Genomic DNA, 21,442 nt, shown 5'->3' with positions numbered 1-21,442 from the left:
TCATCCGACGATGTGTGTCCTTTCTGAACAGCGGCTTGGGGTGCTCCAGGGGGCACTAAAATGAGGGATATACTAGGGACCCCTTTGGCCTTGCCCCCACTCCATTACCGTTATACAGCCCCTTATTGTCTGTCTGCTTGTCTGTATGTATATTAGTCCCCGTGTGAGGGGCTCATTGTGATTTTTTAGTATTTCTACATTAAAAGTTATATTTTAGGTAGTTGACTTCAGTGATAGTAAATTCTGCGCACAACTACCAGTTACGTATTTTTTCACCATCGAGAAGTTAGTTAGAAGTTAGTCCAGAGTAGCCCCTGTATGGGGAAGCAGCAGGCCGTCGTCCCTCCTGGACGAGCCTGCAGAGTTTGAGAGTAAGGGGGAAGCTGTGTGTCGGTCAGCAGAGCACTTTCTGCTCTGCTGGGCCTAAGGGCCAATGCTACAAGCTTCAGGGCCAGGAGGAAAGATTCCCTGGATAAGACAGGGATAAAGACAAAGATAAAGATAAAAGATACAGTTCAAGAGGAAGACATCGTCAGACTACAAAAAGCTAAGTTCAGCACAGAGAAAAAGTTTCTATTTAATGCAGCCAACATAGCAGAGCTGAAGGAGTACAGATAGAGCAGTGCTGATTGTGTTTACCAGCTAAAACTTATGGCAAAAGCTGCTGGTAACCAAGATAAAGTTGGAAGATTGTTCTCTGATCCAAGTTAATTCAAGTAAAGCTGTTTTCAACGTTAATACAAGTCTGGACTCAAGTTATTTCACCCTCATCCTTACCACCTAACCATTTCAGTTGCACCGCTGTGGGCGACTACGCCCGGGATTCAGGATATCCAGGTATCAGCACCGTGACAAGTGCAGAAGCCGCACCTAAAGGGACACTATAGGCAACCCTTACACCACTCTGGCATTCCTACACCTGGGTACCACCAGTACCAACTACTTAGGGGGACCTAGTCTCTCGTTGCTGAAATGCAACTGGTGTCACGACAAAAACCTTTAAGCACTGATAACATCTTAAAGGGACCCACTGGCTGACGTCTCACCCATGGAGTGCTGCACATGGAAGCAAGCAGTTTATAATATGATGGAAAAATGAATCTACCATAGTTAGCAAAGTAGGCAATATGGAAAATCAAAGTACATTGGTAACTACCTTGTATTTACATTCTTTACATGTTAAATGCTATTTGCCGAAGTGAGACAACCCCTTGAAGTTACAGCCCTTTTAATCACTGTATCTAATCACTGTATCAGCCTTTAGGCCCTGCATTGACCGCAAGTATTGGATGGTACCTGCCATTTGTCCTTACGTTATAGTAAATCTCACTGAATTATCACCTTCATGAAGTATCTTCTATAGAAAAGCAATTTAAACATACAGTGCTGTATGCACAAGTCATGACATTGACTTCAGGAGCTCGAGGTTTGGAATGATAAAATGTTGAGCATTATTAGTATACTTACAATTCCTTTCGGTTATAGTTGTTTTGTCCTGGGTACGTTGCTGCAATTGTTATTGCGACAATTATTGCAGGGAGTCCTGAGGACACAGAAAATGAATTTTAATTTAATATTATTGTACGTATATGACAATGTCTCTAAGGCAAGTGAAACATTCTGTGTAATTACCCTGTCCAGGATATTTTGGTCCTAAATGACCAGACTTTTTATTTTGTTTCTTTATAGTTCATTATTGCATAAATTACTTTTCACAAAAAAAATTAAGTATTCAAGTGGGTTCCTAACAGTCAGGAACCCAACCTGCTAGATTGCAGGATCAGATGCTTTAAAGCCATTTTGTACATTTACAATGGCAAGGGTTTCAAGCCCAGGACCATGGATGGCACATCCTGGTCCTTATCAGGTTAAAGTGGTTGTCCAGCAGGGAAAAATTATGGGCAAAGGGCTTAATAAATAAAAGTGATACTCATCTTCTTGATCCTCTTCCACTCCCGTTCCAACCCTTATCAGTGTCACTACCAGAGTTTTGAGACGTTCTCACAGCTCTGTTTCTCCACCCCTGTGATGATGTCACTACTAGAGCTTGGAGGAGTCCTCCCAGCTGTTCCTCCTGCGTTTGATTTCCCTGCCTTTAAATTACCCCTCCTCCTTTCTAGGTTGTGGATTATAGTTCTCATTTGAGTTGTAGCTCTTGCTTGAGTATCTTCACTTGTTAGCTATCATTTCACTGGACCTGTGTTCTGCTGCAGCAAGCACTCCGGATATTGCCAGCTGTCCTTGGATCCGTCTTCTCTGCGGCTGCAGCACCTTCAGCTAAGTGTGCAGACATTGTAGTGTATCCGTTTATTTTCTGACTGGATCTGAGGTGGCCATGGTTCCCTCCATATTCCGAGCAGGGCACCGGTGGCCGTGCCCCTTCCACTATTGTAGGGGTTACAGTGGTCATCAGTCTTAGATACGTGGGCATGCCCCGTTCCACCATTTGGATCCGGGCATGTGCTTTAGCAGCATAGGGAGAGCTTTAAGGGTCTGACAGGGGTCACCCTTTATCCTCCCTAGTTTGGGTCCGGTCAGTAGCTCTATTAACTGTGTATGCTCTTGTTGCTCACATACAGCCGTGACATTATAATCCACCAAAACCGTCCTTTTTTGACATGGATCCGCTTTCTGGCCTTTTTGACCGCATGCAGGGTCTTTCTTTGGAAGTAGCGGATCTCCGTCAATCTATGTCTCAGCTTCAAGCATTGGGCTCTGCTCCGGCTCATGGAGTCTGTTGCGAGCCAAAGGTCTCACTTCCAGAAACGTTCTCCGGGGGCAGTGAGAATTTTGTTCGCTTCAGAGAGGCATGCAAACTCCATTTTTGCTTGTGTCCCCACTCCTCTGGTAAGGAGGAGCAGAGGGTGAGGATTGTCATCTCCCTGCTCAGGGGTAATGCTCAGACTTGGGCTTTTTCGCTGCCATCAGGGGATCCCTCCCTTCGATCCGTGGAAAGATTTTTTGTGGCCCTGGGGCAGATATATGATGGCCCGGATCGTGTTGCTCTGGCCGAATCTAACTTACATGTTTTATGCCAGAACAAACTGTCTGCAGAGCTTTATTGTTCTGAATTTTGGAGATGGGCAGCTGATTCAGGTTGAAATGATGCTGCACTCCGGAGTCAGTTCTGTCATGGTCTCTCAGAGAGATTGAAAGATGCGTTTGCTTTCCATGAGAGACCAACGTCCTTAGAGTCTGCCATGTCATTGGCGGTACGCCTTGACAGGCGTCTAAGAGAAAGAAACGAGACCTCTCTGTCCAGCCATTGTCAGTCTAGGGGCAGTGGTGCGGACTCATTCAGTGTGCAGGGGCCTCATCCTGTCTCGCTCCCCTCTGAGGAGGAGCCCATGCAGCTAGGTCGACTTGCCCCTGATAAAAGAGGATTTAGTCCTCAGAGTATGGTGTGTTTTTGTTGTGGGGGCATAGCTCATTTGGCAAATGTTTGTCCGTCTAGGAGATTCTTGAACTGTACTAAGAGCAATAATAAGAGAAATACCTCAAAAGGTAAATCATCATATTCTGCTTCATCTGCTACTTTGGGCAAAGTTGATGTAGGAATTGATGCTTTTCCTCTGACCTGCAGTTCCCGTTTTCTCCTGTCTGCCAGGGTGGCGCTAGAGAGCAAAGTCATTTCTTGTGAGATTTTTGTCGATAGTGGAGCGGCCGTCAATCTTATTGACACTCAATTTGTAGCCATGCATGGTTTTCAGGTTTGCACATTAGAAAAGGATATACCTGTTTTTGCTATTGACTCTGCTCCACTCTCACAGAGATCCCTGAAGGGCATTGTTCACAATATCCGGCTAGCTGTAGGTGACACTCATGTGGAGGATATATCTTGTTTTGTCCTTAACGGATTGCCTTCTCCTCTAGTTTTGGGGTTACCCTGGCTCACTAGACATAACCCCACTATTGATTGGCAAGGAAGGCAAATAAATGAGTGGAGTGACTTTTGTAGAGAGAATTGTCTCACAGCGACTTTTGCAGAGGTGTCTACTAAAACTGTGCCATCATTTCTCTCTGATTTCTCGGACGTGTTTTCCGAGAGCGGTGTTCAGGAGCTACCTCCTCACCGGGAGTTTGACTGTCCCATTAACCTCATTCCCGGCGCCAAGCTGCCAAAAGCACGCCTCTACAATCTCTCACAACCGGAAAGAATCGCAATGCGAACCTATATCTCCGAGAGTCTCGATAAGGGGCATATTCGTCCCTCAAAATCACCTGTTGCCGCAGGTTTTTTTTTTTGTTAAAAAAAAGATGGCTCTCTGAGACCTTGCCTAGATTTTAGGGAGCTGAACCGTATCACGATTCGCGATCCCTATCCCCTTCCTCTGATCCCGGACCTCTTCAACCAAATTGTTGGGGCCAAGGTTTTTTCCAAATTGGATTTGAGAGGCGCGTACAACCTGGTCAGGGTCAGAGAGGGGGATGAATGGAAAACAGCCTTTAATACTCCTAACGGGCATTTCGAGAATCTCGTTATGCCATTCGGCCTGATGAATGCTCCGGCCGTCTTTCAGCATTTTGTTAATAGTATTTTCTACCATTTAATGGGGAAATTTGTATTGGTGTATCTTGATGATATTTAGATTTTTTCCCCTGATGTTCAGACCCATCAGGATCATCTTTTTCAGGTTCTGCAGATTCTGCGGGAAAATAAATTGTACGCCAAGCTGGAGAAATGTCTTTTTATGGTATCGGAGATTCAATTTCTGGGTTTTCTCCTCTCTGCTTCTGGTTTTCGCATGGATCCCGAGAAGGTCTGTGCTGTACTTGAGTGGGAGCTTCCTGAGAATCAGAAGGCATTGATGCGCTTTCTGGGTTTTGAGAACTATTACAGAAAGTTCATTTTGAATTATTCCTCTGTTGTCAAACCCCTTACTGACATGACAAAAAAGGGGGCGGATTTTTCCTCTTGGTCGGAGGAGGCGCTTGCAGCTTTTTCTAAGATTAAAGAGAGTTTTGCGTCTGCTCCCGTCTTGGTGCATCCCGATGTTTCCTTACCTTTTATTGTTGAGGTGGATGCTTCCGAGGTGGGTGTGGGTGCGGTTTTGTCCCAGGGCCCTTCTCCTGCCAAATGGCGACCCTGTGCCTTTTTCTCTAAAAAACTCTCCCCGGCAGAGAGAAACTATGATGTGGGAGATAGGGAGTTGTTGGCCATCAAATTGGCTTTCGAGGAATGGTGCCATTGGTTGGAGGGGGCCAGGCACCCTATCACCGTTTTTACCGACCATAAGAATCTGGCATACTTGGAGTCGACCAGGCGTATGAATCCGAGACAGGCCAGATGGTCTCTGTTCTTCTCCAGATTCAATTTTGTCGTTACATTCCGCCCTGGGATCAAAAATGTGAAGGCTGATGCTCTCTCTCGCTGTTTTCCGGGAGGAGGAAACTCCGAGGACCCGGGTCCCATTTTGGCGGAGGGGGTAGTTGTTTCTGCTCTATATTCCGATTTGGAGGCCGAGGTCCAGGCTGCCCAGACTGAGGCACCTGCCCGTTGTCCTTCTGGGAAGTTGTTTGTGCCTCCTGAGCTACGTGACAAACTCTTCAAGGAGCATCATGATACTGTTCTTGCTGGTCACCCCCGGAGTAGAGCCACGGTAGATCTCATTGCTCGGAGATTTTGGTGGCCGGCTCTTCGTAAGTCGGTGGAGGGTTTTGTGGCTGCTTGTGAGACGTGCGCTCGCGCTAAGGTCCCTCGTTCACGGCCTTCAGGTTCCCTTCTCCCGTTACCCATACCTTCCCGTCCTTGGACACACCTGTCCATGGACTTTATTACGGATCTTCCTCGTTCCTCAGGGAAGTCGGTGATCCTGGTGGTGGTGGACCGTTTTAGCAAGATGGCTCATTTCGTACCTTTCCCTGGTTTACCCAATGCTAAAACGTTGGCGCAAGCTTTTGTCGACCATATTGTTAAATTGCACGGCATTCCCTCTGATATTGTTTCCGATAGAGGCACGCAGTTTGTGTCCAGGTTCTGGAAGGCTTTCTGTTCTCGCCTGGGGGTTCGGCTGTCCTTCTCTTCTGCTTTTCACCCGCAGTCGAATGGTCAGACTGAGCGCCTCAATCAGAATCTGGAGACATATTTGCGCTGTTTTGTGGCAGAGAACCAGGAGGATTGGTGTTCATTTCTCCCTCTTGCTGAGTTTGCTCTGAACAACCGTAGTCAGGAATCTTCTGATAAGTCACCATTCTTTGGTGCATATGGGTTCCATCCGCAGTTTGGGACATTCTCGGGAGGGGCTCTTTCTGGTTTACCTGAGGAGGAGAGATTTTCCTCGTCCTTGTCTACCATTTGGCAAAAGATTCAGAGTAATCTTAGAAAGATGAGTGAGAAGTATAAGCGTGTGGCTGATAAGAGACGTGTGCCTGGTCCGGACCTGAATGTGGGTGATCTGGTGTGGTTGTCTACAAGAAATATTAAACTGAAGGTTCCCTCCTGGAAATTGGGTCCCAAGTTTATTGGGCCTTATAAAATCTTGTCAGTCATCAATCCTGTTGCCTTCCGTCTTGATCTTCCACGGGTTTGGAAGATACATAATGTATTTCACAGATCTCTCTTAAAACCATATGTCCAGCCCACGGTACCCTCCTCTTTGCCTCCTCCTCCGATTTTGGTTGATGGCAATCTGGAGTTTGAGGTTTCCAGAATTGTGGACTCTCGCATTGTCCGCGGTTCTCTTCAGTACCTCGTTCATTGGAAGGGTTATGGTCCTGAGGAGAGGATGTGGGTTCCTGAGGAGAGGATAGGGCTCATCCTGAGAAGGTGGGTCCTGGGTGTCCGGAGTCCACCCGTAGAGGGGGGGGTACTGTCACTACCAGAGTTTTAAGACGTTCTCACAGCTCTGTTTCTCCACCCCTGTGATGATGTCACTACTAGAGCTTGGAGGAGTCCTCCCAGCTGTTCCTCCTGCGTTTGATTTCCCTGCCTTTAAATTACCCCTCCTCCTTTCTAGGTTGTGGATTATAGTTCTCATTTGAGTTGTAGCTCTTGCTTGAGTATCTTCACTTGTTAGCTATCATTTCACTGGACCTGTGTTCTGCTGCAGCAAGCACTCCGGATATTGCCAGCTGTCCTTGGATCCGTCTTCTCTGCGGCTGCATCACCTTCAGCTAAGTGTGCAGACATTGTAGTGTATCCGTTTATTTTCTGACTGGATCTAAGGCGGCCACGGTTCCCTCCATATTCTGAGCAGGGCACCGGTGGCCGTGCCCCTTCCACTATTGTAGGGGTTACAGTGGTCATCAGTCTTAGGTACGTGGGCATGCCCCGTTCCACCATTTGGATCCGGGCATGTGCTTTAGCAGCATAGGGAGAGCTTTGAGGGTCTGACAGGGGTCACCCTTTATCCTCCCTAGTTTGGGTCCGGTCAGTAGCTCTATTAACTGTGTATGCTCTTGTTGCTCACATACAGCCGTGACAATCAGATCCTCAATGGTCTCTACTTCCTGGTCCTGTCCTGATGCACAGGCACTGCCAGCAAATGCCCAATCAACCAATCACTGGCATGTTCAGCCATCACTTGATTTAAAGCGATATTGTTCTATTGTTCTTCAGAGAGGTAAGGTCACAGCTGCTGGCCTTCCAAATATCTAACGTTTGTATGGATAATGTGGCAGATAATCCCTTTAAAGCGATATCGACCCTTGAGTACATTTTATTTTATGTAAATTGACTTAAAGGGGTTTTCCAGGATTTTAATATTGATGACCTATCCTCAAGATAGGTCATCAATAACAGATTGGTGGGGGTCCAACAGCCAGCACCCCTGCCAATCAGCCGGTTAAAGGGAAGGCCACGCTCCGCGACAGCGCATCGGTGAGCAGGGGAAAGTTCAATGGGATGGCTTGTTCCTATACACTTGAATCGGAATGAGCTGTCCCAATGAAATTAATGGGATGGGTTGTAATTACACCTGTTCACCGATGCCCTTTCGATGGTGAGCAGGTAAACAAACAAGGGAAGGCTGCGCTCGCACATAGTGCGGCCTTACCTTCAACCAGCTGTTTGGCGGGGGTGCCGGGTGTTGGACCCCCGCCGATCTGATATTAATGACGTATCCTGAGGATAGGTCATCAATATTAAAATCCTGGAAAACCCCTTTAACATTTTGTGCTAAATTTCATAATGTATCCTTCTAGTGGCCAGAGTTTTGTTTTTAGACCAGAGTCTCAAATCTAAAACTTGATTTAAAAGTTAACAGGCTGGCAGCGTGCAGTCACCACTAGAAGGAGCTTAGGAGAATAATGCATACTTCTTTACATAGAACTCAATAATTGGTTGGTATGCAGTAAGCTCCTAAAATACCCCAGGGGGATTTGGAGCTCTGTATCAGAAAAACAAAGCTCCAACTTTATTCAGAACAGAACTGCCAGAAAAGTCTCTGTGTCTCTAGCTCTTTCCCCTCCTTGACTCTCAAGAATCGAATTACACAAAATTCTAATCCTGAAAAATCTAATTTCCAAATTTTAGATTCTAGTTCTTATTAAACATACATAAACAAATAACAATAATGTAAATGGTAGAAACAGATATAGATAATTTACCCCATCCAATTACGAGTGCACTTGTTATAAAATGCTCAGGCAAATAATGAGAGGCAGCAATAATGCGGAAATAAAATTCCACTCCCAATAGTGCCGTCAGTACAAATGTTGTCAGTAGGAAGTAGTGCTGCAGAGCAGCCAGCCCCGTACACATTCCATCATACACCTTCTCTAGGTCACTCCAAAAAAAGCTGTTTTCTGAAGAATCCTGGTTTGGATTTGCAGAGACAACTGTGTATTCTGATGTCTCCATTGCAACAATAAAGATGATGTAGAAGATCAGCAGAGATGAGCAGAAACTTATCAGAATCCATGAAATTGACTTTTTCTTCCTGGAAATATAAAATGGTCAAACAGAAGTGATGAACGGAAAATTCCAACTGCAAATATAAACCAATGTGGATAAATTGAACTGTAAAGAAAATAATAAATGACAAAAAGAAAGCATTTCAATGACTAAAACAGGAGGGTAGCGAGGAAGCACTGAAAAATAAGGAAAAAAATTTAAAATGTAAAGAACTAATAAATGAAACCAAACTAGAGACCGAGAGATTAATTGCTAAAGGAGAGTAAAACTAACCCTAAAATGTTTTTAAATTATATAAATGGTAAAAAGTATAAATCTGAAGGTGTCGGCCCTCTACACAGTAATGAGGGGGGAGTTGCAGGGAGCGATGAGGAGAAAGCAAAGCTATTAAATATTTTTTTCTCCACTGTATTCACTGAAGAAAATAAACTGTCAGATGTAATGCAGAATGTAAAAGTTAATTCCCCATTAAAAGTGTCCTGTCTGACCCAGGAAGAAGTACAGCAGCGACTTAAAAAGATTAAAATAGTCAAATGGCATACACCCCTGTATCCTAAGAGAATTAAGTAGTGTCATAGCCAGACCCTTATTTCTGATATTTGCGGACTCTATACTGACAGGGAGAGTCCTACAGGAATGGCGCATAGCTAATATAGTGCCAATATTCAAAAAGGGTCCAAAAACAAAGCCCGGAAACTATAGGCCGGTAAGTTTAACATCTGTCGTGGGTAAACGGTTTGAAGGTTTTCTAAAAGATGCTATTTTGGAGTACCTCAAGGAAAATAAGCAAATAACGCCATATCAGCATGGCTTCATGAGGGACGGTCATGTCAAACTAATTTAATCAGTTTCTATGAGGAGTTAAGGTCTAGACTTGACAGCAGCGAATCAATGGAGGTCGTGTATCTGGACTTCTCCAAAGCATGTGACACTGTACCGCATAAAAGGTTAGTATATAAAACGAGAATGCTTGGACTGGGAGAAAATGTCTGTATGTGGGTAAGTAACTGGCTCAATAATGGAAAACAGAGGGTGGTTATTAACGGTACACACTCAGATTGGGTCACTGTCACTATTTATTAATGATCTTGTAGAAGGCTTGCACAGTAAAATATTTTTTTTGCAGATGACACTAAACTGTGTAAAGTAATTAACACTGAAGAGGACAGTATACTACTACAGAGGGATCTGGATAGATTGGAGGCTTGGGCAGAAAAGTGGCAGATGAGGTTTAACACTGACAAATGTAAGGTTATGCACATGGGAAGGAATAATGTAAGTCACCCGTACATACTAAATGGTAAAACACTCGGTAACACTGACATGGAAAAGGACCTAGAAATTTTTGTGAACAGCAAACTAAGCTGTAAATACCAATGTCAGGCAGCTGCTGCCAAGGCCAATAAGATAATGGGTTGCATCAAAAGGGGCATAGATGCCCGTGATGAGAACATAGTCCTACCCCTTTACAAATCACTAGTCAGACTACACATGGAGTACTGTGTACAGTTCTGGGCTCCTGTGAACAAGGCAGACATAGCAGAGCTTGAGAGGGTCCAGAGGAGGGCAACTAAAGTAATAACTGGAATGGGGCAACTACAGTACCCTGAAAGATTATTAACATTAGGGTTATTTACTTTTTTGAAAAAAGACGACTGAGGGGAGATCTAATTACTATGTATAAATGTATCAGGGGTCAGTACAGAGATCTCTCCCATCATCTATTTATCCCCAGAACTGTGACTGTGACGAGGGGACATCCTCTGCGTCTGGAGGAAAGAAGGTTTGTACACAAACATAGAAGAGGATTCTTTACAGTAAGAGCAGTGAGACTATGGAGCTCTCTGCCTGAGGAGGTGGTGATGGTGAGTACAATAAAAGAGTTCAAGAGGGGCCTGGATGTATTTCTGGAGTGTAATAATATTACAGGCTATAGCTACTAGAGATGGGTCGTTGATCCAGGGAGTTATTCTGATTGCCTGATTGGAGTCAGGAAGGAATTCTTTTCTTCTTAAGTGGGGAAAATTGGCTTCTACCTCACAGGGTTTCTTTTTGCCTTCCTCTGGATCAACTTGCAGGATAACAGGCTGAAGTGGATGGACAAATGTCTTTTTTCGACCTTATATACTATGTTACTATGTTATACTGTATGTAGGTGATATATTATACATTGTTTACTGATTAATTAGTATGTAGAGAAAAAGTTCATTTTCATATACTCTGTTTGGGAATTTTGAATTAGTAGAAGGGGGACCGTAATTTAGGACCCTAATCTAAAAATAAAGGGGGGAATTCATCAAGCCTGAACTCCAGAGTTAAAGTTCCAAAAAGATTAAACCATAGGGCTTTGGCACTTTTGTGACTTTTTTTGTGTGACCCCAGTGAAGGGAAAAGAAAATAGAGTAACATCACAAGAAATCAGTGTTCGACTTAAAGGAGTTTTCCGGTACCCACATATTGATGACACATCTACAGGACAATATGAGATTGGTGAGAGTCTGACTCCTGACATCACCATGATCAGATGTTAGCGACAGCTGTAATTCCAGAAGGGAACAGTGTGTGGAGCTGGAACACCACAGCGTTCTACACTGTATGGTGGCTGTTCTCTGGTAGTGCAGCTGATCACGTGAATAGAAACCGAGCTGCAGAAATTAAGAATGGCCACTACACAGAGTACAGATCTGTGGTGTTCTAGCTCCAAGCACTGTTATTTCCGCTAACACCTGATCGGTGAGTATGCTCACGATAGGTCATCAATATGTTCATCCTGAAAAAAAAACTTTAAAGGGGCACCAAACTGATAAAACATTGTGCAACATTTGATACATTTTGTGCAAATTACAGCAAAGATTTCTTATTATAAATCCTCTTCACGGAGTCTCCCACATTCTGGAGGACCTGGCATGTTCACACTCTACATAGGAACTGCATTTCCCCCTGAATGATTGAACATTTTCTTCCAGGTTACCTTGTAGATTGCAGCAGATTGCTGAAGGTCCAAGTGGGACACCCTGTGATCAGTTCACTGTTGGGGGGATCCTTTCAATGAAAACATAGGGGGAACATTTACTAACCTATTTATGGTGTAAATAGGTTGCACATTTTCTCGCAAGCCACTTGTGCTGCAAAATGTGCAACATTTCCCATTTCATAAAATGGGGCGTGCCATGGGCGAGGAGTGGGTGGTGCCAAAATCCCTCAACATTTATCTTTCTTCCCATTTTTTGACGTGAAGAAAGACTTAAATCAATGGGAGCTAGGAGGCTGCTGTAGATATAAGTGTGTCGCATGGCATGGCCATAAGATGCCCCAAATATATCACAGGCGTCTGCAAAAACTTTTTCGTCCTCCAGAAGCACAGGGGGAACTAAGACCGGGGTACAATACATCAGTCTTGATTAATGTCCTCCCATATTGTCCAAAGCGGGCATTCCTTTTAAGTCACGTGTTCTGTGTTCACTGTCACACAATGCTCAGCAGCAGCCATGTTGGTGACTCAAGTAGCCTCATATATTGTGCGACCCAACTTGAGATGCAGTATTCAGCTGCAGCACGTGCTGCATTACAACATGAGGTACACACTCTGTCTACCCAGGGACAAAAGGCAATTGAGATCTTCTATTGGGATACAGAGGCAAGAGGCTAACAAGCCTTTTCTGTCCTAGAGCATGAGTGAGAGGTGACCTCCCCAGTTTCCATCTCCCCTGAGTTGGAAAATTAAAAAAAATCTTCAGGATTGGTGTTTTTAACAACTTACCTGGCATAGAATAAAAATATAACAGTTATGCTTAGTCCAGTCACAGAAAGCGCACAACCAATCACAGACACAATGTTCAAGGAAGCAAAATGTATGTTTTCTTTAAATTTCTAAGTAAAAAACACAAATATACATATTGTAATATCAGTAGTAATAATTGACCTTGGTGCAGCAATTCCAATGTAGACATAGTAGTTAGTCCATTGCTAAAAACATTTATTTACGGACCACAGGCAATGGCTGTTGGTGTGTAAGATCATAACAGCTTCTATAAGGCCGCCCTTATGGCACAGTGTGCAGTTCCTGATTATAGTAAAGGGGGCGCCAAAGGTGCTAATGTGGGAGCAGGGTCATCTATAGAAGAAGCTGAAGAGGGAATTATCCAACCTAAGGCCAGTCCCCCACTGTTGTAATATGCTTCTGAGCAACTACCCACGCTGCTAATTCCTATGACTATCTTGTGTTGTGGCACATCCGTTTTTTTACACAGAATTTTCGCTAGAACCGTTAGAAAGTAAAAAGGGAAGCATTTAATTAGAAATGCTAGAATCACCTCATTATGTGGTTTATAGATAAGGCTTCAAGCTCCAACAGATGTGATGTGTGAATGGTAGTCTATAAATACTTGTTTATTACGCTCCTACATACGGCAGCTGCAGTTAAATACCACAGATGCAAAACTACAGTGAGCACATCGGGTGTGAAGATTGCCTTACAATGCTAAAACTCAAACAGTAAGGAAAGAAAAAAACATTTCTATTATTACCCCTGCTGATCTATAGAACACCGAGGCTTCTATGCTTGACCGTTCCTCGCCATTACTTGGAGATCTCTGTATCCTTTTAAAAGTAATAGGACTGTAATAAATATGCAATCCCTTAATTCTAGTGAAGGGTTCCCACCAAGCCTATCTCCTGACACATCTATGTGACTTATCAGAATTTAAAAATGAGGCTTCGTGGGCATGTGCTAAAATATGCTTATTTGTGCCTATGCTACCCCTAAAATTGCATTTTGCAAAACCACCCGACTAAGGCTACTTTCACACTACCGTTCGGAGCGGGTCCGTCTGATGTCTGCACAGACGGATCCGCTCCTATAATGCAGACGTTTGGATCCGTTCAGAACAGATCCGTCTGCATTATAGTTTAAAAAAAATTCTAAGTGTGAAAGTAGCCTGAGCGGATCCGTCCAGACTTTACATTGAAAGTCAATGGGGACGGATCCGTTTGAAGAGTGAGCCATATTGTGTCATCTTCAAACGGATCCGTCCCCATTGACTTACATTGTAAGTCTGGACGGATCCGCTTGCCTCTGCACGGCCAGGCGGACACCCGAACGCTGCAAGCAGCGTTCAGGTGTCCGCTTGCTGAGCGGAGCGGAGGCTGAACGCCGCCAGACTGATGCATTCTTGAGCGGATCCGGCTCCACTCAGAATGCATTAGGGCAATACGGATGCGTTCGGGGCCGCTTGTGAGCCCCTTCAAACGGAGCTCACAAGCGGACACCCAAACGCTAGTGTGAAAGTAGCCTAACACTGATGGCATACAGTATTTGCAAACTCTAGCAACAGGTTTCCTCACTATCGGGCCTCATGCACATGACCGTATGTATTTTGTAGTCCGCAAACTGCAGATCCGCAAAATACGGATACCGGACGAGTGTATCCCGCAATTTCTGCAAAACAGACAAGAATAGAACATGTTCTATTATTTTGCAGGACGGACATGCGGAGAGCATACAGCAATGAATGGGTCCACATCCAATTCACAAAAAGTGCAGATTAAATGCAGAAAAAAAATATGGACATGTGCATGAAGCATTAAGGAAAAGCAGTGAATAATGGAATCATACATAATATCTAGAGATGTATGGAGCCTAATGTACTTTAGATTTCATTTGTGAGTGGGGGCAGAGGCATAATTCAAAGCTCCTGGGCCTCGATGCAAAATCTGTAACAGGGTCATTTTATGTGGCAGAGGAGAACTTGGGCTCTATCCAACACCAGGGACTAAGTGTTCCTGCTACATCTCTACTGTGTTCCTAAGTGTGGGGGGATGGTTGATTTCTGAACATAATAGAACTAAATTAACATACCATTAAAACAGCAAAGTTAGTTGTATGATGACAGGTACACTGTAATGATATGATGGAATTTGAAGAGGTCTCATTTGGTGACATCTGGTTTGAAATTTTCTTCTGGCAGCCGGTTGTATTCCATTCGTTCCATTCATAGTCCCAGAAAACGCAAGCATATTGAACCAGAGTATATGATGGATCAAACTATAATGAAATAAATCCAGAAGGAAATAAAGTATTTTATTCAGATAAAAACAACAGTATGAGCCAAAAGTCATGTTTTGTGGGTCGGCAAATATTTATGCAAACCCGCTACACTGATACATCTGTGGTCAGCAAAACTCAGGGGGCACAATAAAGTATAATCCTCCGAAATAAAGCCATAATTAAAAAAATGCACCTGATGATTGAAGCTGAATTCAACATTTGCACGTGCTCTAGAAATACTGGCTGAAATGATCTTCTTTCGAAACCCCAATTTTTTTTCATGTTTAGATGGGAATAAGTTATCATTCTGGTACAGAACAAATCCAACAGTGTCATTATCATATATTTCTGCACGAGAAAAAAAGAAGCAAAAGTTTAGAACATGTATTATTAGTTTTTATCCTGGTATAAATGACCTGTATGTAAATAAAGAAAAAAAAACTTTTTAGTGTAATACATTTTATCCTGATGCACTTGGCACCTAATAGCTACAGTACCAGTTAATTATGTTGAAACTACAAAATTGAAGATCATTTCATTTGATTTCCCAATCCCCATCAGCGCTATCTCAGGTTGTATAGCAGCTAGACATATAGGGGAAATTTAAGCACTCTATTATGCCTCAAAAGTATAGTTCGGCTACTTCCACACTAGCGTTTTTGCTGGATCCAACAGGGTTCATCAAAAAACGCTTCCGTTACTGATAATACAACCAACTGCATCCATTATGAACGGATCCGGTTGTATTATCTTTAACATTGCCAAGACGGATCTGTCATGAACTCCATTGAAAGTCAATGGAGGATGGATCTGTTTTCTACTGTGGCAGATTGTGTCAGAGAAAACGGATCCGTCCCCATTGACTTGCATTGGGGGTCATGACGGATTTGTCTTGCTCCGCATCCTAGGACGAAAAGCAAACTACAACATGTTGCTGTTTGCTCTCCGGAATGGGAACACAACTAAACGGAACAGAATGCATTTTGGAGCATTCCATTCTGTTCAGTTCAGTTTTGTCCCCATTGACAATGAATGGGGACAAAACTGAAGCGTTTTTTCCGGTATTGAGCCCCTATGACGAATTTCAAAACCGGAAAACTAAAATGCTAGTGTGAAAGTAGCCTTAAAGACTCACAAATTACAATACTTTGAGAGTCTTCAGACCATTTCACTTTTTAATAAAAAAAAATAAAAAAAGTATGTTTTACCCAATCATTCTTAATAAGAAAGAGAGAAAAGAATTTTAGAAATGTTTGCTAATTTATTAAAAAGGAAAAACTAAAATTGTGCATGGATATTCAGACCCTTTGCTATGACACTTCAAATAAATTCTGGGGGCCTCACATTTCTTTTGATTATCTTTGAGATGTTTCTACATCTTTATTGGTAAATTTAGTTGATTGGACATGACTTAGAAAGACACAGCCCTGTCTATATAAAATCTCACAGCTGACAATGCATATAAGAGCAACAACCAAGCCATAAGGAGAAAAGAACTGCCTGTAGAACTCAGAGACAGGCATGTGTGGAGGCACACATCTGGAGAAGGGTACAAACTATTCTGCTATACTGAAAGTTCCCAACAGCACAGTGGCCTCTAATTCTTAAATAGAAGAATTTTGGAATAACCAGGGCTTTTCTTAGAGCTCGCCATGCCACCAAACTAAGTAATGGGCTTTGGTAAGAGAGGTGACCAAGAACTCAATGGTCACTCTGGCTGAGCTCCAAGATCCTCTGCAGACGGGAGAAACTTCTAGAAGGTCAACCATAACTGCAGCATTCCACAAATCTCGGCAGAATGGCCAGAAAGAACCATCTCCTCAGTAAAAAACACATGAAAGTTTGGAAAAAAGAAAAGCACCTAAAGGACTCTCTAACCAGGAGAAACAAGATTCTCTAGTCTGATGAAACCAAGATTGAACTTTTTGGTCTCAATTCTAAGAGCTATGTCTGGAGGAAATCAGGCACTGCTAATCATCTATTATTATCATCCCTACAGTGACGCATGGTTGTGGCAGCATCATGATCTGGAGTTTTTTTTCAGTGGCTGGAACAGGGAGACAGTTCAGAGTTAAGCCAACGCTGAATGTGGCAAAGTAAACAGATGTTCTTTATGAAATCCCAATCCAGAGTGCTTTGGAACTCAGACTGGGCCAAAGGATCACATTCCAACAAGATAATAAACCTAAGCACACTGCCTAGACAACACAAGAATAGCTTAGGGACAACTTTGTAAATGTCCTTGAGTGGCCCAGAGGGAGCTTTGACTTTAACTTAACATCAATCTCTGGAGGGAACTAAAAATGGCTGTCTACCGATGGCCCCCATTCATCCTGACCAGGGGCAGACTGGCAACTTAAAGTGACCCTGGAAAAAAGTAAAAGTGGCCTATTCCAGTTGACAGAAGGTGGGAGTAACACAATTAGGCAGGTTTTTCTATACCATCTGCACTGCAGGACACAGGCATCTTCCAGCCCTGAGGCCTTAGATGCCTGCATACCTGTGCCATTTGTATACTGCCTCATAGGCTTCAAGTCTAGTGGCCTGTTTCCTATGAGGGTGAACAGTGAGGCAGAAAGCCATGGGTAATGGTGATACAGTTGAATTCAAGAGGGCACCTGTGGTACACGGCTGGGTACATAATTACTTGATATTAATTAATGTTGAAAGCGACAGATGGTTACGTACCCAGCGGCCTGAGGAGGACTCGTGTGACCCCCCCTGGGCATCTTCCCACCTGGAGATTTCCATGTATGATCTATGGCCAGTCCACCCCTGAACCTGACAGAGTTGAGAGGATCTGCAGAGAAAAATGGTAGAAAATTCCCAAATCCCCAGGTGTGCAAACCTAGTGGCAGCATACCCAAGAAGACTGGAGGCTGTAATCGCTGTCAAAGGTGCTTCAACTATGTAGTGAGTAAAGGATCTGAAGACTTGCAAGATGTCAATGCAAGATTTTAGTTTTTCCTGTAGAATAAATTAGCAAAGATGTCTGACATTCTGTCATTATGGGGTTTTAAAGGGTTTCTATCACTTCGTATGACATAATTAGCTGTCAGACACTAGCGATCTGCTAGTGTCTGCTCTGGCCAACCATCCTACTATAATCACTTGTGGGGCAGCGGTTTTGCTAAAAAACTAACTTTTATAAATATGCTAATGAGCCTCTAGGTGCTATGTGGGCGTCATTAGCACCTAGAGGCTCCGTCTACCTTCATACACAGCCGCCGCCCAGCGCGTCCCTCCAGCCCGCCCATGTCCTCCTCCGTGTGACGCAGCGGACGAGTTCTCGCGCATGCGCCGTGCGCGGCTGTATTCGGCGCATTTGAGATCTCAGCTCGGAGCGGTCAGACATTCAATGCGCATGCGCGGCTGTATTCGGCGCATGCGCATTGAATGTCTGACCGCTCCGAGCTGAGATCTCAAATGCGCCGAATACAGCCGCGCACGGCGCATGCGCGAGAACTCGTCCGCTGCGTCACACGGAGGAGGACATGGGCGGGCTGGAGGGACGCGCTGGGCGGCGGCTGTGTATGAAGGTAGACGGAGCCTCTAGGTGCTAATGACGCCCACATAGCACCTAGAGGCTCATTAGCATATTTATAAAAGTTAGTTTTTTAGCAAAACCGCTGCCCCACAAGTGATTATAGTAGGATGGTTGGCCAGAGCAGACACTAGCAGATCGCTAGTGTCTGACAGCTAATTATGTCATACGAAGTGATAGAAACCCTTTAAGTGAAAAATGATGGGGATAAAATATTAACTTTTTTATGGTAAGAAAGGTAATACGAAGTGAAGTGGCCTCCGCTGACCACCAGATTTACAATAATTAACACCAGAAAGTTAAATATACATAATAAATTGTTTCTGATCAGAGGATCAAGACTGGCAAGATCTTGTTTGAAAGCTAAAAGTATTACCTGCAGATCTCATTCCTAACCATGTTTCTAAATGTTCTATCTCAGGCTGTATGGAAGCTGACACCACAATGACAGTCTTGGTTTGAAGTTTAGATTCTCTGCTGCTCTTGCCATTTTTGAAAAGTGGGTGGGAATGCTGGCATGGTTAACTAAGTGAGTAGGTATATGCGAGATTTATTAAATGGTGGTACAATCTTATTCCAGTATCGGAGTGACGTAAACACTAGAGTGAAATCTGTAGACATGTTTGGGGTCATTTATCGAACTGGTGTAAAGTAAAACTGGCTTAGTTGCCCATAGTAACCAATCAGATTCTACCTTTCATTTTCCAAAGGAGCTGTCAAAAATTTAAGGTGGCATCTGATTGGTTGCTATGGGCAACTAAGCCAGTTCTACTTTACACCAGTTTGATAAATGACCCAAGTTATCTTTAAAGATGTGCCAAATTTATCAAGCAATGTCGGATAAATTCCCCCCTATGACTCCAAGGCCACTTCACTTCTTCAAGAGAAATAATTATTTAGAAATTAATTAGCCCAGAATTTTGGACCTAAAAATTAATTTGGTATAAAATATCAATTACTTTTCACGCTGAGGTAAATTTTATTGTATGCAATATGTCCACATTGCCTATTTTGTACAGTACATTTCAAAACATCAACGTATTTGATGAGATGGAACCATACAAGGTCTCTATTACAAAACTGCACTGGGCAGAAGGTAAAGGTATTCACAACCCTATAGAAGTAAGGTATTTACTTAGTTTAATACTTCTTAAAACTAAATTTAGTTCTAAGTAAAAAATATTAGGTTTAAGGGATAAAGGATTTACTTTTATCAGCTGAAGCCCACAATCTTTTGACAGGAGGAGCTATTTATTTGCCCTCTCAATATAGGATGATCTCTGGCAAAGTTTGATCGGGTCATCAGCTGAAGGCCCCCCTTAATTGACCCCATAGGTCATAGCCTTAGGTACTTACCTCCTACTGGCTTGAGAAAAACCTGAACTTCTGCTGTTTCATTGAGTACAAACTGTGATGTGTTATTATCTACAATGACTCTACTGGACACCAGATCTTCTGTGAAACCTACGGTATACACACAGAAAGAAAATCATGGAGTATCGAATCCAGATATAAAGCATAATCACATCAGTGACAAAAGAATGGACCCTAAAGATTACAATTATGCTGCTGGCTGCTCAGGACAGAAGGACCTGCTGTTTATAATAAATTAGGGCCAATTTCCACCCACTGACTTCCTAACAATATAGTTCCTCTGGAGATGTGAGGTCAACACATCTTTTTCTCTACCAAGTTGCAAAGTGGATGGACTAACATGATCTCTCCAAAGCCACATAGAGGTTATAGGGTCTTCCACTATGCCAAGGTTCCCTTGATCACTATAACAGTGAAAAATATTCAGCATTGCATGAACTTAACCCCTTAGTGACAAGCCTGTTTTTTTTTCTAATCTGTTTTTATTTTCTGATTACAGATTTCTTTATTCTGTTTACTGAACATGATAATAGGGGTGGCCATCTTGCCTATGCTGTTCTTAACAGCATTTAGAAGCCATTTAAAAAAAATTCTTTATGGCAGCCCCGTGGTCCATAGACACAATGGTCAGGAGGGGACCTCATTGACTTCTATGGGAGAGTTTTCTAGGCATGCTCTGTGACCTGTGCAGAGGTTGTTGTACAATGAAAGAATAGATAAGCTCTGACAATCACCTATTGTGAATGGAGGATCCTGTTTTATCTATACGCAGAGGTGATATCATTACAGGCAGGATTAGAATGATAGATAAGAAGGTAACTGTAGTAAAGTGATCTGTACAGACCAAGTAGTGGGGTATATTATTAGGCTTAGTGGCCAGTGCGAAAACTGCAGGATTTTATGTTTTTTGTTTAAATATAGTGACATGGAAAATGAAAAATAACATCATCAAAAACTCTTTAAAAATGTTAAACATAAAAATATGATTTAAACAATAGGTAATTTTCTTGATTTTTATTTAATAAACCTTTTTTTATTTAAACTTTTTTTTAAAACTATTAAAGGAGTACTCCAGAAAAGTAACTTAATTTTAGTAAAACTGCATTAAGGCTCCAAGCTGTGACCCAACCAGAACCCATACCTATACATATAACCAGAGCTTCAATTTACCTTGCAATCCATTTGTCTAACTCCTGTGTGAGCCTGCAACCAGGGCCGTTTCTATAGGCGAGCGAGGGGTGCGACCACACGGGGCGCGTGTCTCAAGCAAGAAGAGGTGGGCGCCGTCGGCATCTGTTTACAGGCTAAGCTAAAAGTGCAACTGAGCTCCACTATGGCAGATCGCGCTAATCTCTGGCTGCAGGCTGCCCTGTTAACAAGCTGTAAGAGGCAGGGCCTGGCAGCAGCATGTCCTTAACGCTCAGTGCGCTGTGTGAGGTGACATCACAGCACTGCTGCGTGCGTCCGTTACTTCAGGCGGGAGGAGAAGAGTGAACTTGGGAGCAGAAGAGTGCAGCAGGTGCTATTTTCCTAGTCTCTCTCTGCTCACTCGCTGGCACAGAATCCATGGTCTCAGAGTCAGCCTCCAGTCCTCCACCAGCAGATTCAGTCAGGAAGTGGCACT

General features: G+C 43.3%; 1 protein-coding gene across 1 annotated transcript in view; it reads right to left on the bottom strand.

Annotated features, from left to right (window-relative positions):
- ADGRG7 (adhesion G protein-coupled receptor G7) overlaps nucleotides 1-20,361 on the bottom strand; it is a 47,988-nt gene extending 27,627 nt beyond the window's left edge. Inside the window, exons 1-7 of the mRNA XM_040422105.1 lie at nucleotides 20,316-20,361; nucleotides 19,801-19,908; nucleotides 15,094-15,248; nucleotides 14,712-14,897; nucleotides 12,615-12,724; nucleotides 8,548-8,879; nucleotides 1,468-1,543 (exon numbers count right to left, since the gene is read on the bottom strand). Coding sequence (XP_040278039.1) covers nucleotides 1,468-1,543; nucleotides 8,548-8,879; nucleotides 12,615-12,724; nucleotides 14,712-14,897; nucleotides 15,094-15,248; nucleotides 19,801-19,908; nucleotides 20,316-20,361 — 1,013 coding nt within the window. The remainder of the gene's footprint in view (nucleotides 1-1,467; nucleotides 1,544-8,547; nucleotides 8,880-12,614; nucleotides 12,725-14,711; nucleotides 14,898-15,093; nucleotides 15,249-19,800; nucleotides 19,909-20,315) is intronic.
- Nucleotides 20,362-21,442: the final 1,081 nt, after the last annotated feature.

This window comes from Bufo bufo, chromosome 3 (genome assembly GCF_905171765.1).
Source record: "Bufo bufo chromosome 3, aBufBuf1.1, whole genome shotgun sequence".
NCBI classification, from domain to species: domain Eukaryota; kingdom Metazoa; phylum Chordata; class Amphibia; order Anura; family Bufonidae; genus Bufo; species Bufo bufo.
The sequence above is the reverse complement of the archived record's forward strand: the minus strand, read 5'-3'. Positions and strand labels throughout refer to the sequence as shown.